This window comes from Saccopteryx leptura, chromosome 4 (genome assembly GCF_036850995.1).
Source record: "Saccopteryx leptura isolate mSacLep1 chromosome 4, mSacLep1_pri_phased_curated, whole genome shotgun sequence".
Taxonomy (NCBI): domain Eukaryota; kingdom Metazoa; phylum Chordata; class Mammalia; order Chiroptera; family Emballonuridae; genus Saccopteryx; species Saccopteryx leptura.
In genome coordinates, this window is record NC_089506.1 from 53,447,261 (window position 1) to 53,462,835 (window position 15,575).

Here is a 15,575-nt window from a genome sequence, read left to right on the forward strand (position 1 = left end):
CTTTTCCTGGGAAATTAAGGTGACAGCTGAAGCGAGGAACAGCTGCAAGCATCTCACCTACACCGGTTAGGCTGTGGGAACTGAGAAACTTCAACTGGTACCATTAGAGACAGTGACAGAAAGAGAAGGGTGGTGTAAGTAGAGAAAAATCTCTTAAGTTTGCCCAGAATAAATAGTCCAAGAGAGGACTGAAGAGAGATGTGCACAGGTGAAAAAGAAGCGAGCTGGCCAAATCAAGAGTGTTGAACTGGCAGTTTTATAAATGATAACCTTCCTTAAACGTGTTATACATCTAAAAAGGATGTCCTGGATTTCCACATCAGCCCTGCTTGATGATGTTGGAACAAGATTATGCAAATAAAATAAGCAGAATGCAAGCTATTGATACATATCTTTTGACCTTTAAAACATCTAAAAGTCCTCTAGTAAGCCAGCACCAGACTCATCCCTTCTCTTCCTTTTATTGCAAAGACAACTAAAGGAATGTGCATACTGAAAATTTCTACTTGAAGGAAATTATTATAAGATTACAATTTAATGATAGTTTCTATTTTTCTCTATCCCCCATCCCTGGAATCTAGACTGTCTTCTTTGCTGAAATTATGTTTTAGTATAACTTAGCATAAATACCCCTGGAAGAAACAACCTGGAATTTTTCTTAAACTATTTAGTTTTCTAAAATAAGATGTCTGTGCCAGGTACCATGGTTGATTAAAAATAAGTCTTCGCCCTGGCTGGTTGGCTCAGTGGTAGAGCATCAGTCTGGTGTGTGAATGTACTGGGTTCAATTCCTGGCCAGAGCACACAGGAGAAGTGCCCATCTGCTTCTCCACCCTTCCCCTTCTTCTTTCCATCTCTCTCTTCCCCTCCTACAGCCAAGGCTCCATTGGAGCAAAGTTGGCCCAGGCACTGAGGATGGCTCCATGGCCTCCGTCTCAGGTGCTAGAATGGCTCTGGTTGCAACCGAGCAATGCCCCAGATGGGCAGAGTGTTGCCCCCTAGTGGGCTTGCCGGGTGTATCCAGGTGGGTGGATGCGGGAGTCTGTCTCTCTGCCTCTCTGCTTCTCACTTCAGAAAAATACAAAAAAAAAAGTCTCCAATTATTACTAGTTGTCAGAAGTGAAGGTAGTAGAAATCATACACCACAGCTCAGCATTATGCATTCAAAAGAGCATGCAAACATGTACACAGTGTTGTTACAAATCAGAGGATAAATTATCCAGGCAGCTCAACATCGGCAGTTATATCTTTATACATATTTAAGCAACTTGAAACTTTCTGAAGGGATTTAAAAATCATGAGTTTGGCTTATATTAAAAATTGGTTTATTCTTGTTTTAAATATATTTTAATTTTCTTTAAGTTACTAAATATAGACTCTGTTCCAAGGAAAATATCATTTCTATTTGAATTCTTTGTGATTTTTGTCAAAGACATCAGAGACAAACATTTAAATAGTAGTACTAGTTTAGAGTTGAAGCCTTTAAGACTCTACATCTATACCAATAATTTTTTAATTTTTATTTTATTTATTGATTTTAGAGAGAGCATGAGAGAGGAAAGGAATGAGAAAGAGAAATATAGATTTGTTGTTCCCCTTATTTATGTATTCATTGGTTGATTTTTGTATGTGCCCTGACTGGGGATAGAACCCACAACCTTGGTGTATCGGAATGATGCTCAGTGAGCTACTAGGCCAGGGCTATACCAATAATTTTTAACAATTCGAATGTGACAGCTTTTTTGACATGGTTTTTTCTCTTTCAGAGACTTTTTCTTTGTTGTTAAAAGACACATATAGCAGACCTACTCAACAGTTACTTGAATTCACACCTACCTGTGGGTGATCTGGCAAAAATGGACTTGCATTATTGAAAGACAGGATTGAGAGAGAGCAATATAACATCCATTCAGATTTGTCATATAGCACATCTCCTTGAAACTATTGGGAAACTTTGTCCCTGCCTGGAAATATTTCCTCATTTTTGGTAATGCTGGAAAGCTGACCTCAGTATCTTACAAAACTAACCAAATTTCAGGTCATCTGTTGCAGGTCTTTCTTTTATTAACATTTTATTAATGTTCTCCTGCCCTAGACCAGCCTTCCCATTCTCTGCATGGCCTCTTTATTGAGCTGTTACAATCGCCAAAGTGTCTTCATTATTCTGAAAGGCTATAAATCTGCTTCATACTGGACAGATCCATGATCATCAGGTTGGGGACAGAACCTTGTTTTATAGATCAGAATATTTTTTTTGGAGCACTTCTCAGCTATTGTGCTCAGTTGTTAGGACAAATCAAAAAAGTGTCTGTATGACTTTAATTTGTGTACATAATTGAATACAAATTCAGTAAATGAGTAATGGGGTGAAATGTACTTGTATACAGAGATATTAAAACACAGATTACTCACTTATAATGTTCCCAAAAAGAACCATACACATCAAAGGCATTAAAATGTGCTCTGAACTTTTGGGTGTAGTCATTCTCATCTGCCTGGCTGTGCCTGGGCTCCAGGCTGTTATTCCTGTCTCTCATTTCTTGTTGAGAGAACCAGAACCAGAAACACCTTTGGTGACCTTAATTCTGATAACTTTCACATGTCACATCAGATTTTAGCGCTTTAACCTTTACAGTGATCCGGAGGGAATGCACTGAGGAACACCTATTTATTTTCATCTCCTATTTTTGTCTTCCTTGTACCCAAAGCCCTGTTACCACCTGATTTGCCATGCATGGGGAAGCTGGGGAGCCTACCCTGGTCACTAGCACAGAAACAAGAAGCTAAGCCTCGTACTAATCATGTGTTTAGGGGTGGAAGAGAGAGACATAGCTCCTTTTTCAAGGATCTTATAGTCCAGTAGGAATACTCAGGCATTAAGCAAATAATTGTAGTAAAGTATGATGAAATGTGGCCCTGGCCGGTTGGCTCAGCGGTAGAGCGTCGGCCTGGCGTGCGGGGGACCCGGGTTCGATTCCCGGCCAGGGCACATAGGAGAAGCGCCCATTTGCTTCTCCACCCCACCATCCTCTCTGTCTCTCTCTTCCCCTCCCACAGCCAAGGCTCCATTGGAGCAAAGATGGCCCGGGTGCTGGGGATGGCTCCTTGGCCTCTGCCACAGGCGCTAGAGTGGCTCTGGTTGCGGCAGAGCGACGCCCTGGAGGGGCAGAGCATCGCCCCCTGGTGGGCAGAGCATCGCCCCTGGTGGGCGTGCCGGGTGGATCCCGGTCGGGCGCATGCAGGAGTCTGTCTGACTGTCTCTCCCCATTTCCAGCTTCAGAAAAATACAAAAAAAAAAAAAAAGTTTGATGAAATGTAACAAGAGAATCAGAAGTACATTTTTTGCAAAGTAAACATTATCTGCTCTCCCAAATCCATAATAGGTGTGGTTCAAGTACATGTCCACGGTACAAAATCTACTATTATAGTCAGTTCAAAGTACTAGGATTCTTTTGTATGACACGATTTTTTAAATTTTACACATATTATCATATTCAATCTTCATTGCAATTCTGAGAGATGGGTTTTACAAATGAGGAGATTGAAACTCAGGGAGATTACATGACTTGCTAAGTAAATGGCAGAACCAGGGTTTTAAATCCATAACTATAAGGTCTACCGGAAAGTTCTGTCCGTTTTTGGAATAAAACAAAATATAAATTTTTCTTACCGTCAATAAACTTTATTAAATAATATAATTGCCATTATTATTAATGATTTCTTGCCAGCGTGAGGGCAATTTGTATATCCCATTTTTGAAAAATGTTTTATCTTTTGATGCGAAAAATTGAACCAGTGCTTGTTTAATATCTTCTTCATTTTTGAATTTTTTGCCCTTCAAAAAATTTTGTAAGGACAAAAACAAGTGATAGTCAGAGGGTGCTAAGTCCGGGGAATATGGTGGATGCAACAGACGTGCTTCTGTAGCATTTCTTCCTTGTTAAAATTCGTAAAAATTACAGTGGCGTAAATGAACTTTATCAGTAGCCATGGGTACACTATCGCTTCACACATAAGACTAACGTGAATCAACTTTGTTTTAGTTAATTTGCTACGTCAGTATGTATACATTAAGTGATAAAAATAGAGAGGCACACATGCGCCAAATAAACGCGTCGAAACTTGTTGTGATAGAAACGGACAGAACTTTCTGGTAGACCTTATATAATCCAAATCTTGAGCTCTTGGTCATCACTTCTTCCTTCATGTATACCTCAGCTAAGAAACAGATTTCATTAATATAAAAAAAATACAATCACTGCACCGTAGTTTTAGTTGTCATTTCAGAAGGCTGTGCGTTTTCTCTCTCCCTGGCTCATTCCATTCCCACTGGCTCAAGTACTCGGGTATGGAAGGTTTTCCTGATTCCCTCAGGCTACCTTCTCACCCAGCACACAAAAACCGGTGAGTGCAGTAATTAAAATCAGGACCGTTGGACTTGAAAAAGAGAAAATCAGCTCCAATAAACACAAAACAAAAACTGTTTAGTGAATGAAAAAACATCATCCTTTTAAGATCTCCAGAGATGTGATGTGACCTTGCTGAAAGTCATAGGACCAGGAGCCAGGTCTTTGACATTCAGGATAGTGCTTTTTCAAACATATTGTCCTACTTCTCATTTTAATCAAGAGTAGTAGAAGCCTGACCAGGCAGTGGCACAGGGGATAAAGCTTCAAACTGGGATGCTGAGGACCCAGATTTGAAACCCTGAGGTTACCAGCTTGAGTGCAGGCTCATCCAGCTTGAGCGTGGGATCATAGACATGACCCCATGGTCACTAGCTTGAGCAAGGGGTCACTGCTCACTGGAGTGCCCCACTTGGGACAAGACAATCAATGAACAACTAAGGCACCGTAACTATAAACTGATACTTCTCATCTCTTTCCCTTCCTGTCTGTCTGTCCCTCTCTCTCTCTCTCTTAAAAAAAAAAAAAAAAAAGAGTAGAAGCTAAAATAAATATTCCTTAAAACAACTGAATATGTAAAATAAATATTTAAAGTGTGGAAAGTACACTTACATATCATCAATGTTAACATTTTAAAATTGAATTCTATTGGTTTGCCTTCTATTAAAGATTACCATTTCAAATAAACTTGACTTAACTCAGAGGCTTATTAAATCCAGGGTCTATCTAACTGCATGGTAGGATTTTATATTAAATAAGGACTCTGAAGATTTTCTACAAATACACATTTCCCCCCAAATACTCTACATTCTAGAAGCAGGGCGTTTAGTTCCCACAACCCTGTGCAACACCCTGAGGCTGTGGCAGTCTAGTCTCATGCAATTTGTATCAGTTACCAGTTCTCTCAGACCACCTGGAAGGCTCCACAGGACAACTGCCTCCCAAATAGTGACTCAAGTAGAATGGGGTAATTTAAATAATAATAAGTCTACTTACACATGGAAATTTCACGGAGACTTACCAAATTTAGGAAACTCAAAATAAAGACTGATTTTTTTTTTTTGGAGGAGTGCAGATTCTAAATTGCTTTTCTGTGGCTAGTTTATGGCAGCAGACATGCATAGTATCCTTCCCTGTGTTGTGATTTATCATTAGGGTAGTTCAGAATTCTACAAACTACATGTATGAATAACAGGTGACACGTTTTGATCACACACCATGTGCCACACTGGTGGGTGTTTTACCTTCGTGATTTTCTTTAATCCTGAACGTTCAGAAGCAGGAGGTGGTGTTCCAGTCCCTCAGACTAGATGACTGCATCTTCCCCGAAACCACACAGCAGCTGAGCCAGGGCCAGGAGCGGGGGCGGGGTCTGCGCAGAGGTCTGACTCTAAAACCTGCTTCTTTCCTTCTCTGTGTGCAAGGTGCTCAGCCGCTATCTCCCCAGGAGCTCAAATTCTTGCCAATTAGTCGTGGGAATTTAAGAAACCATCCCCAGTATACTATTAGCCAAGGTAAATTATAATAGAAAAGGAAGATCTCATGTCCCCAAACTACAGAGTTCAATTAAAAAACAAAGCTGTTGTCTAGCAAGGTCCATGCCATTGATCTCCTCCCTTCATGTGGAAATGGGGGGTTTACTAGGCCTGTATTTTTATTTTAAAGCTTTTTAAAATTTTTATTTTATTTTATTTATTCATTTTTAGAGAGGAGAGAGAGACAGAGAGAGAGGGAGAGAGAGGAGAAAGAGACAGAGAGAGAGAAGGGGGGAGGAGCTGGAAGCATCAACTCCCATATGTGCCTTGACCAGGCAAGCCCAGGGTTTTGAACTGGCGGCCTCAGCATTCCAGGTCGACGCTTTATCCACTGCGCCACCACATGTCAGGCGTATTTTTTTTTTTTTCATTTTTCTGAAGCTGGAAACAGGGAGAGACAGTCAGACAGACTCCCGCATGCGCCCGACCGGGATCCACCCGGCACGCCCACCAGGGGGCGATGCTCTGCCCACCAGGGGGCGATGCTCTGCCCCTCCAGGGCGTCGCCATGTTGCGACCAGAGCCACTCTAACGCCTGAGGCAGAGGCCACAGAGCCATCCCCAGCGCCCGGGCCATCTTTCCTCCAATGGAGCCTTAGCTGCGGGAGGGGAAGAGAGAGACAGAGAGGAAAGCGCGGCGGAGGGGTGGAGAAGCAAATGGGCGCTTCTCCTGTGTGCCCTGGCTGGGAATCGAACCCGGGTCCTCCGCACGCTAGTCCGACGCTCTACCTCTGAGCCAACCGACCAGGGCTGTCAGGCGTATTTTTGAAGAGAGAAATGATGTGCTGACCCCTCATACTCAATGTAGGCACAGTAACGTGTTTACGTGAAATTTCTGAAGTCTGAGTAAACTGACACTGCAGAGGGGGCTAAGCTTCAAGACTGGAAATTCTGAAGATAGCTAACACGGTACTGAGACACTGGAGGGCAACACCAGACACTGGAGGGCGAGCACAGGGGGAGGGTCTGTGTGTGGGGATGGGTGTGCATGTCTGTTCGTGTTGAAGGAAAAACACACAGATGGACTTGCAGGAAAGAAAAAAACAAAAACCTTGGGTCAATTAAAAGCATATTGCATTTCCTTCAGAATCCTCAACAGCCAACCTGAAAACGTTTCAGAACCAAACCAGGTGTCGGGGAGGCTGTTGGTGGAGAGGGTTCTCTGAGAAGAGTCTCAGGACCATCTGTCCATTTGACAACGTCAATGTGTTGTGTGTCTGTAACGCAATGCTATGACACAGGTATTTAGACATAAACAGAAGAAATTATCCAAGCCTTGCTTCTTTTAAATTGCTTCATGCTAGGCCCTTTTCAAGCCTGCCTTCTACTTGAGAGACAACATCTTATAATTATCCTTTCTACTAGGTCTCCAACATTTCAATATACATTTCTGTATAGCTACCCTTAAAATACTGTAAGCGGTAATAAACTGCTGTATTAATGTACTCAGCTTAAGGGTCAGTACCCTTTAAAACGATAGCAAAGATTTACTGAGTGTGTGCTACGTGCCAGGCACAGTTCTAAACAGCTGAAATATACTGTCATTTAATCCTTACAATAACCTCATAGTGTCTACTGCCTCTTTCTACAGATGAGGAACACAGACCACAGAAAGGACAAGTAACTTATTCAAGTTATACAACTAATAAGTGGCAGAACTGGGGTTTACTCCCAGGTAGCCTGGATCCAAGGTCCATATACCTTTTCTTAAAAAAAAATTTTTTTTTAAGTTTTTAATAAATATACATGCACAAATATGCACAGGTCAATTTTCACAAATTCAACACGCCTGTGCACCCAGAACTAGCAGCCCAGAGCCCCTCCGTGCAGCCTGCAGTCACTGCTCCTCTCTCGGACTTCTCACAGCTTAGGTTAGTCTTGCCTGTTCTTGTACTTAAATAAGTGGAACCATGCTATATGTACTCTTTTGAGTCTGACTTCTTTTGCTTATCCCTGGTTCTGAGATTTATCCAAATGGTTGTATATGATTCATAATCATGTGTTTGTAGTGTCCCAACATACATCAATTGACTCATCCACTCTGCTGCTGATGGGCATTTGGCAGTTCACATTTTAGTCTATTACAAAGAGTGCTGCTATGAACACTGCACATGTACTTTGGTAAAAATATGGATGCATTCCTGTTGGAACGGAATTATATACCTCTAGGAACGGAATTCTTGGGTCATGTGTCCAGGTTTACTGGATGCTGCCATCTAAACAGGTTTCCAATGTGATTGTACCATTTTACGCTCCCACCAGCAGAGTATGAGGGTCCTGATTGCTCGCCAACATTTTTCTTACCACAATAATTTTTAAACATTATTCCTTCAAACAAAAGTAGTTGATTCAACTAAGACTTCTTGAGAGCCACCTATGTGTCAAGTGCTCTTCTAAGTGGTGAGGACATCAAGGTCCTCACTCTTAAACAGTATGTTAAGCTGCTTCTTCTCATTCACCTAACTGAAATCTCCACAAGCATGCTCAAGTATTTCTGCTCCAGGAAAAATGCAGACAGACAGTCATACAGCACTGCTGATTGACAATCCTTGCTATAAATGTCACAGAGCATGGACTAGTTTCAAGAGACTCCCAACAAACAGCAAGATATAGTCTCTGTTTTGAGATGTTCCTGGTCTGGTCCGGGACATGCGCCAACAAGCAAGTACTAACTGCCCAGTAGGATTATGACAGAAGCACAAGGTACAAGAGGAGCAGCCACGAGGGCCCCTCACCCAGAATGCAACTCCTGCAGGAGGCACATGGCTTAGCCAGGAAGTGAAAAGCAGAGGAAAAGGGTGTGTGTGGGGGGGGGGGGCAGTGTGGTAACAGCTGAGTGACCAGAAAGCATGGCATAGTGGCAGGGATGGTGACTTCATGTACTGGTCAGTAAAACAAAGTACAGCTGCCAAACACTTGGCTAAGTCATGCCAGCATAACAAAAGTGTCAGATCAATTGGTTCAACCGCTGAACAAAGTCACAGAACACCTTCTTAATATTTAACAGTTGAGTTGTTTTGTTCACGTGGCACTTCTGTGGAATCCCTTATCCAAGAATCTGTGAGCTGTTTACCAATATTAATTCATTCTCCAAATAACCTCATGAATGGAGTTTGCTTAAATAAACATCCTTAAGTCATCAAACTATAATAAGGACAGAAGAAAGAAGTTAACTATCTTGGCAAGGTCACTTAGTGAGATCGATATTTCTTTCCCCAGGGAAAATCTGTGTGATCTAGAAATGTACTTCATGAATTGTCTACTGTTCATTTAACTTGACACATAACAAGAATGAGAGAATATACTGGGAAATAACATTTGTTTATTTCTAACTACTAAATAGCCATAGTCGTGAAAAGATTTTTACCTAAGTAAAGCTTAAATCTTCAAATTGAAACTAAATACATGCCAGGAATGAAGAATACTAGAGATAAATAACTCCATGGTTTTAAAAAACAGAAGACCCTGCAGATAAGACTTAAACATGAAAATATCAGAGCCATTAATGATAAATCTCATATACTAAGAGAGAATAAATTTAAGATCACCATGACCTGTTTCCTCAGTTAGGGCAACTGGTTCAGCACTTTAACTATGCATGCTTTGAAAACAAGTTTTTTTTTATGTCAACCAAATTTTACTTGGAAAAGTTTATTTAAGAAAACAAAGCACGACATTCAGGAAGTTAGTGGTTTGGAAATAATACAAAGGTGGAAATAATGCAATTAAATTTCAACACCCTAATAGGGTAAATCACTAAGGCGTGACTGTTACCCTAAACTTGTAGGAGGGTAGATTTTTTTGTATGTGTGTGTGTGTGTATAATAAAAGGAAGGAACTTGGTTTGAAATAGCCCAAAGAGAAGAGTTGAGAAACATTTATTAAGGTTTTGCAGGAGTCCATTCTGGAGTCATAAAATACAATTGTAAGTTGAATAAAAGCAAGGAAGCAAACAAAAGGAAAAAATGAGGAAATGGCAGGACACACAAGAATCAGTTGAAACTCTTTAGACTGCAATTCTGTCAAATGGTTGTAGCTTGGAAGGAAAATCATCCTTGTAAGTGGTGGGAAGGGAAGGATTTCAGAAATAAAGGCCATGGAAGATAAAGTGTGCTACTGTTCACAATGCTACCGCCACAATCTTTAGTCCAACTACACACTAGAAGCCACTCATTTTATTTTCAACAAAGTGGCTACTGAGTTCTTGGCACATAGTAGGACTGTAGTGAGAAGTTTTTGATGACCTTACAACCAAGGTGGGCCTTATGTAAGTATGTCCTGGAAATCTACAAAAAAGATTCAATTAATTTAGAACAGAATTTTTAAGAACAGCAGCAGCAGCCTAACAAGGTGATGGCACAGTGGACAGAGCATTGACCTGGGACACGGAGGACCCAGATTTGAAACCCTGAGGTTGCCCACTTGAGCGTGAGATCATAGACATGACCCAAGGTCGCTGGCTTGAGCAAAGGGTCACTGGCTCGGGAGGGAGGGAGGGAGGGAGGGAGGGAGGGAGGAAGGAAGGAAGGAAGGAAGGAAGGACAACAGCAATAAGCCAACTTCAAAACTACTGTAGGTTCTGAGACCTGAACCATTTTCTAGCTCATTTTAGGGTTTGGGTATGAGAGAGCAAGTATATGAGAGCTTAGAAATTTAAGCTAGAGCATGTGGAGAGAAGCTACCTCTCACTATCCTTCCTAAGCATGCAAACACACACATGCCTTCCGGGGCCGGAGGGAAAGACGTTATTTGGGGGTAGCTAGCGTTAGGAAGATTTAATGTACGCTAAGGATGGGAAGAGGAGAGTGAGTGTGCCTTCTATGTCCATCCACCCAGAGGCTCTCTGTCTGCTGAGACAACAGAAACCTTTTCTGCTAATTGTGAAAGGACTAGCATTACAGTTAAGAATTTCACGTACCACCTGACCTGTTGGTGGCGCAGTGGATAAAGCATCGACCTGGAACGCTGAGGTTGCCAGTTCGAAACCCTGCCCTTCTCTGGTCAAGGCACATGGGAGTTGATGCTTCCTGCTTCTCCCCCTTTCTCTCTCTCCCTTTCTCTCTTTCTCTCTCCTCTCCTCTCTAAAAATGAAAAAAACAAATAAATTAAAAAAAAAAAAAAGAATTTCACGTACCAAGCACTGTGCTAGGCAATTAAGATAGAGATGAAATAGATGTTTTCTGACTTCAAGTAACTTACTCTCCTGCAGGTCAGTGAAGACACCCAAGAAAGTCAGAGCCTTCCTATAGCAGTGCCCGCTAAATTCCAGCTCACCTCGGGCTGGCTCTGCCTTTAGCCTTCATTCTCCAATATATTCCAATTTCCTGTACAAACTACACCAGAAGTACAGATCACCAAATACTAGCAAATGCCAGCAAAAGAAGTGCTATCCCCTAGAATAAGCCAAATGAAAGTTCTGCTTTAAAGATTGTATGTTAAGATCTATGAAATCAGTTTATATTATGTTGAGAGACAATTTGCAACTCTTTGGCCCTCTTAATTTTCATCTCCTTCTCCTCTACAAGAGGTGTTGATAAAGGGAATACAGATGAAGTTGAGTTATTCGATTTGTTGTTTTATACAGAAGAAAGTTATATTTAAAGGCAGTCTGTGAATTCCTCTAGACGTCACATGTCATTTTTATGCCTCTATTCTTTCTATCATTGCAGGTAATTAGAATCTGATCATACTTACAATTTTTAGGCCTTGACAATTCTTTGATCTAAGTGGACTTTATGTAAGTCATAGGGGGGCTTGCTTTGTGCAAAGCACTGCTGGGGACACAGAAGTGAGAGAAAAAGCCCTTATCTTAAAGAGCTAGCCTGTTTTCAATAAGTAGGATTAAAAAAAAAAATCTATCTTCTCTATAAGGCCTCAGTATAAAGGGCCTGTTACTTGTCAGTACTACCAATCTGTAAATTGTGGTGTTTTTCATAATCCCTATCTCGTGTTTTTAATTACATTAAAGTAAACTGGCAATTTGCAGGTGTTATGTTTTAAGTCACTGCAGAAGAATTTAATAAAGACAGCTATAAAGATAATACACAGTGTGCTTGACAGGGTAGCACAGTTGGTTTAGAAGAGCATCATCCCAATACACCAAGGTTGTAGGTTCGATCCCCAGTCAGGGTGCATACAAGAATCAACCAATGAGTGCATAAGTAAGTGGAACAACCAATAAATGTTTCTCTCTTAACTCTCACAGCAACTCTGTGTGAGGGGTACTAGTGTTATCCTGATTTTACAGACGAGAATACAGACACACAGGGGACGAGTAGGCATAGCTAGAAAGAAGAATGCTGGGAGGCTGAGGGGGAAGGGGATAGTTCAATGTAGGACCAAGAATGTGGGGGAGAGGAGAACCTTTCAGAGTCCATAACTACTGAACTGAGTTTAACTAAAATCTGAAAGGAGAATAAGAAAATCCAATGTACTAAATTGAATAAGGTACCTGAGCATATAGCAAGCACAGAATAAAACCATATGAAGGACAAGGTGTATACACAAATTAGCATTAACCTTTTGAGGAAAGATGAAAACTATTTTTAAGATTCTGAAAAAAAGTGTTGTAATCCAGAAAAGTTAGCAATGTCTTTAATAAAATAAACCAAGAGAAATACACTTTTGTTGTATATTTAGGATACCAAACCCTGAAATTGAAATGTATCGTTTAAATGGAAAGTAATATTTCATTTAAATATTTCATTAAAATGTTCCTAATCGGCCTGACCTGTGGCACAGTGGATAAAGCGTCGACTTGGAAATGCTGAGGTCGCTGGTTCAAAACCTGGGCTTGCCTGGTCAAGGCACATATGGGAGTTGATGCTTCCTGCTCCTCCCTCCCCTCTCTCTCTCTCTCCTCTCTCTCTCTCTCCCTCTCCTCTCTAAAATGAATAAAAAAAAATTTTTTTAAATGTTCCTAATCTTCAGGAGCACAGTCTTCGTTCTCATTTCAATGTCTGGTGTCATGTACATCTGTGCAAATTTCATTATCAAAACTTAGTTAAGAGAAAATTTATAATTCAGAACACACTTTTCTAATATAGGCAGTGGAGTAAAAATTACATTGTGGTCTGAAAAAGAGTTGTCCTTGTTTCCCATTTAGTAAAATTTCAGAATAAAAACCATTTTTAAATGTACAAAAGAAACTCGCTTGATGAAAAACATGTAGCATACGGTAACAAAAATTATAAAGTAGTACAATATTACAAATCGTGCATTTTAGAGCAAGCATTCTAGAGTCTGGCCGCCTGGTTTGAATCACATAGGTCTACGAGTCCAAGTTTCTCTGGACACACTACTTGAGCGCATTCCTCAATTTTTTTCAAAAAGGAAAGTCCCAGGAGAACCTACCCTATTTTTTGCTCCATAAGACTCACTTTTTTCCCCCAAAGGTAAAGGGGAAAATTCCTATGCATCTTATGGAGTGGAAAATATGGTATTTTATTACATATTTTGACACACCATTTGGTTCAGAATATTTTATTTCTTATTTTCCTCCTTAAAACCCTAGGTGTGGCTTATGGTCAGGTGCGTCTTATGGAGCAAAAAATATGGTATTTCATAAGGTTGTTGTAAGAATAAAATAAAGAATGCCTGCAATGTCCTGCCTGGTACATGGTAGGGACTCAAAGCGTTAGCTCTTATTTTCATTATAAGTCATTATATAAGCATTTATTATTTATGCATACACTATACTAAAGAAAGAACTAGAATACCAATTTTTTGAAGATTTCTAAATCCACTGGAAAAAAACTAATGTAGACCTGACCAGCCATTTTAGCATTTCTTCTAAAATTCTACATTAGATCTGAAGACTGAAAGAGAGTCACCATCCTGGTTGACAGCAATCTACACGCACACACGTGTGGCTTTACACAGAGGTATGCAGGCACACTCTCACGGAAGACAAAATACCTGATATAGTATTATTTCTAATTTGGTATCCCTGGGGTTTTCCCAATGCAAAGAAATAAGCCTAGGGAAGCTATAAAAAGCAACAGCCCATAGTTAAAACAACAATAAACAAACTGATCTGTAAATGCCAAAGCGTTCACCTGCAACTGAGGTCATAGCTGAGTGTCCGTGCCGCTCCTACAGCATTTTTTTTTTTAAAAAAACCTTGCATCATGTACAGTTTTAAAATATATATATAAAGGTTCATTACGTGGAGCTCTTTTAGTTAAAAATGAAAAATAATATTTAAATATCATTGAACGTTTCTAACCTTCAGGAGCACGGTTTCCTTTCAGTTTTCATCTCAGTGTCTGAGACGGAAACCGGCCTCGATGTTAGTTAGCATCAGGCAACTACCATTCTGGAGGGGTAAAATCAGTTCATTTTATGCTGTCACACTTCATCATGCCTTCCTCCCCCGTCTTACAGCTCTTTTCCGCTTCTCCTCCATTTAGCTTCAATTTTATGATGTCCAGGGGACAGAGTTTAGCTCTCTAAATTCTACACCTTGAGCTATTTAGAGACAAGATACCAACCATGTAACAAGTGCAATAATTAAATACATTATTTACCAAACAGCACATAAAATATTTACTCTTGAGTGACATCATCAAATATGATATACCCATATGTCTCACTTTCTTTTCATAAGCCATGTAAGAAATTTATGTACCTTCATGTAGAATATAATTCTGTATACATTTCCTGTGAGCTAGAAACATACAGACTGAGAAGAGTACTTACTTTTGATCAATAAAGAGAGGATCAAAGAATTCCGTTGTGATTTTGTTTGCATACAGGGAACAACCGGTCATTGAGCACAGCCCTAAAAGGCATCAGAGGCAAGGCACCGTGTTTAGTGTTATTTCACTAACATGGTGGAAGTACATTGTTTGGAAGAAAGTTATTATTTACCTGACAGTATGAATACAACCCCAGCGAAACAAGCTATTTTAGCTTTGGCTTTCTCTGAGCCTCCGACTTTGGTACACTTCATTCCAAACAGGGCAATTATGGAACCAAAAAAGCCCAGGCTGACAGCAGCAATCATAAGTCCTCTGCATGCCTGGATATAACCTGCAATTAGAGTAGGTCATTCACATTAACATAAAACAAGTGGCTGTTTACGGAGACATCCTCATTTCACATTGTCCTTCTGATGACTATTCTGTTTTCCAAAACATAAAAATAGATAAATAATCATAATTGTTAAAACACATGGTAACACTGACCTGTGGTGGCGCAGTGGATGACGTGCCAACCTGGAATGCTGATGTCCCCAGTTCAGAACCCCAGGCTTGCCTGGTCGGCACATACAAAAAGCAACTACTACAACTTGATGCTTCCTGCTCCTCCCCCCTTCTCTATCATCTTATCTATCTATCTATCTGTCATCTGTCTATCTCTCTGCTTTCTAAAATCAGTAAATAAAACATTAAAATAAATATGGTAAGACACAAGAAAGGAAAGCAAGTTAGTTTATACGAAGTGCCTGTTTTATGTCACACAGTTTTAAGTTTGGCTTACCCATAATCTTCAGATTTGCTTTCTGAGTGTTACTACCATGTATGAGGAAACTGAGGTAAGCAAAGTTGATATGACATGTCAGAGATAAGTTAGTAAAGGGCAGAAATGGATTCCATACAGATATGACTCCAAACTCCATGTAACACACTGA

At 40.3% G+C, this 15,575-nt stretch overlaps 1 protein-coding gene across 2 annotated transcripts in view; it reads right to left on the bottom strand.

Moving 5' to 3' along the window:
• CLDN10 (claudin 10) overlaps nucleotides 1-15,575 on the bottom strand; it is a 131,327-nt gene that overhangs the window by 3,534 nt on the left and 112,218 nt on the right. For both annotated transcript variants that reach the window (XM_066383698.1, XM_066383699.1), the window contains exons 2-3: nucleotides 14,813-14,974; nucleotides 14,642-14,723 (exon numbers count right to left, since the gene is read on the bottom strand). In XM_066383698.1, the coding sequence (XP_066239795.1) occupies nucleotides 14,642-14,723; nucleotides 14,813-14,974 (244 nt within the window). The remainder of the gene's footprint in view (nucleotides 1-14,641; nucleotides 14,724-14,812; nucleotides 14,975-15,575) is intronic.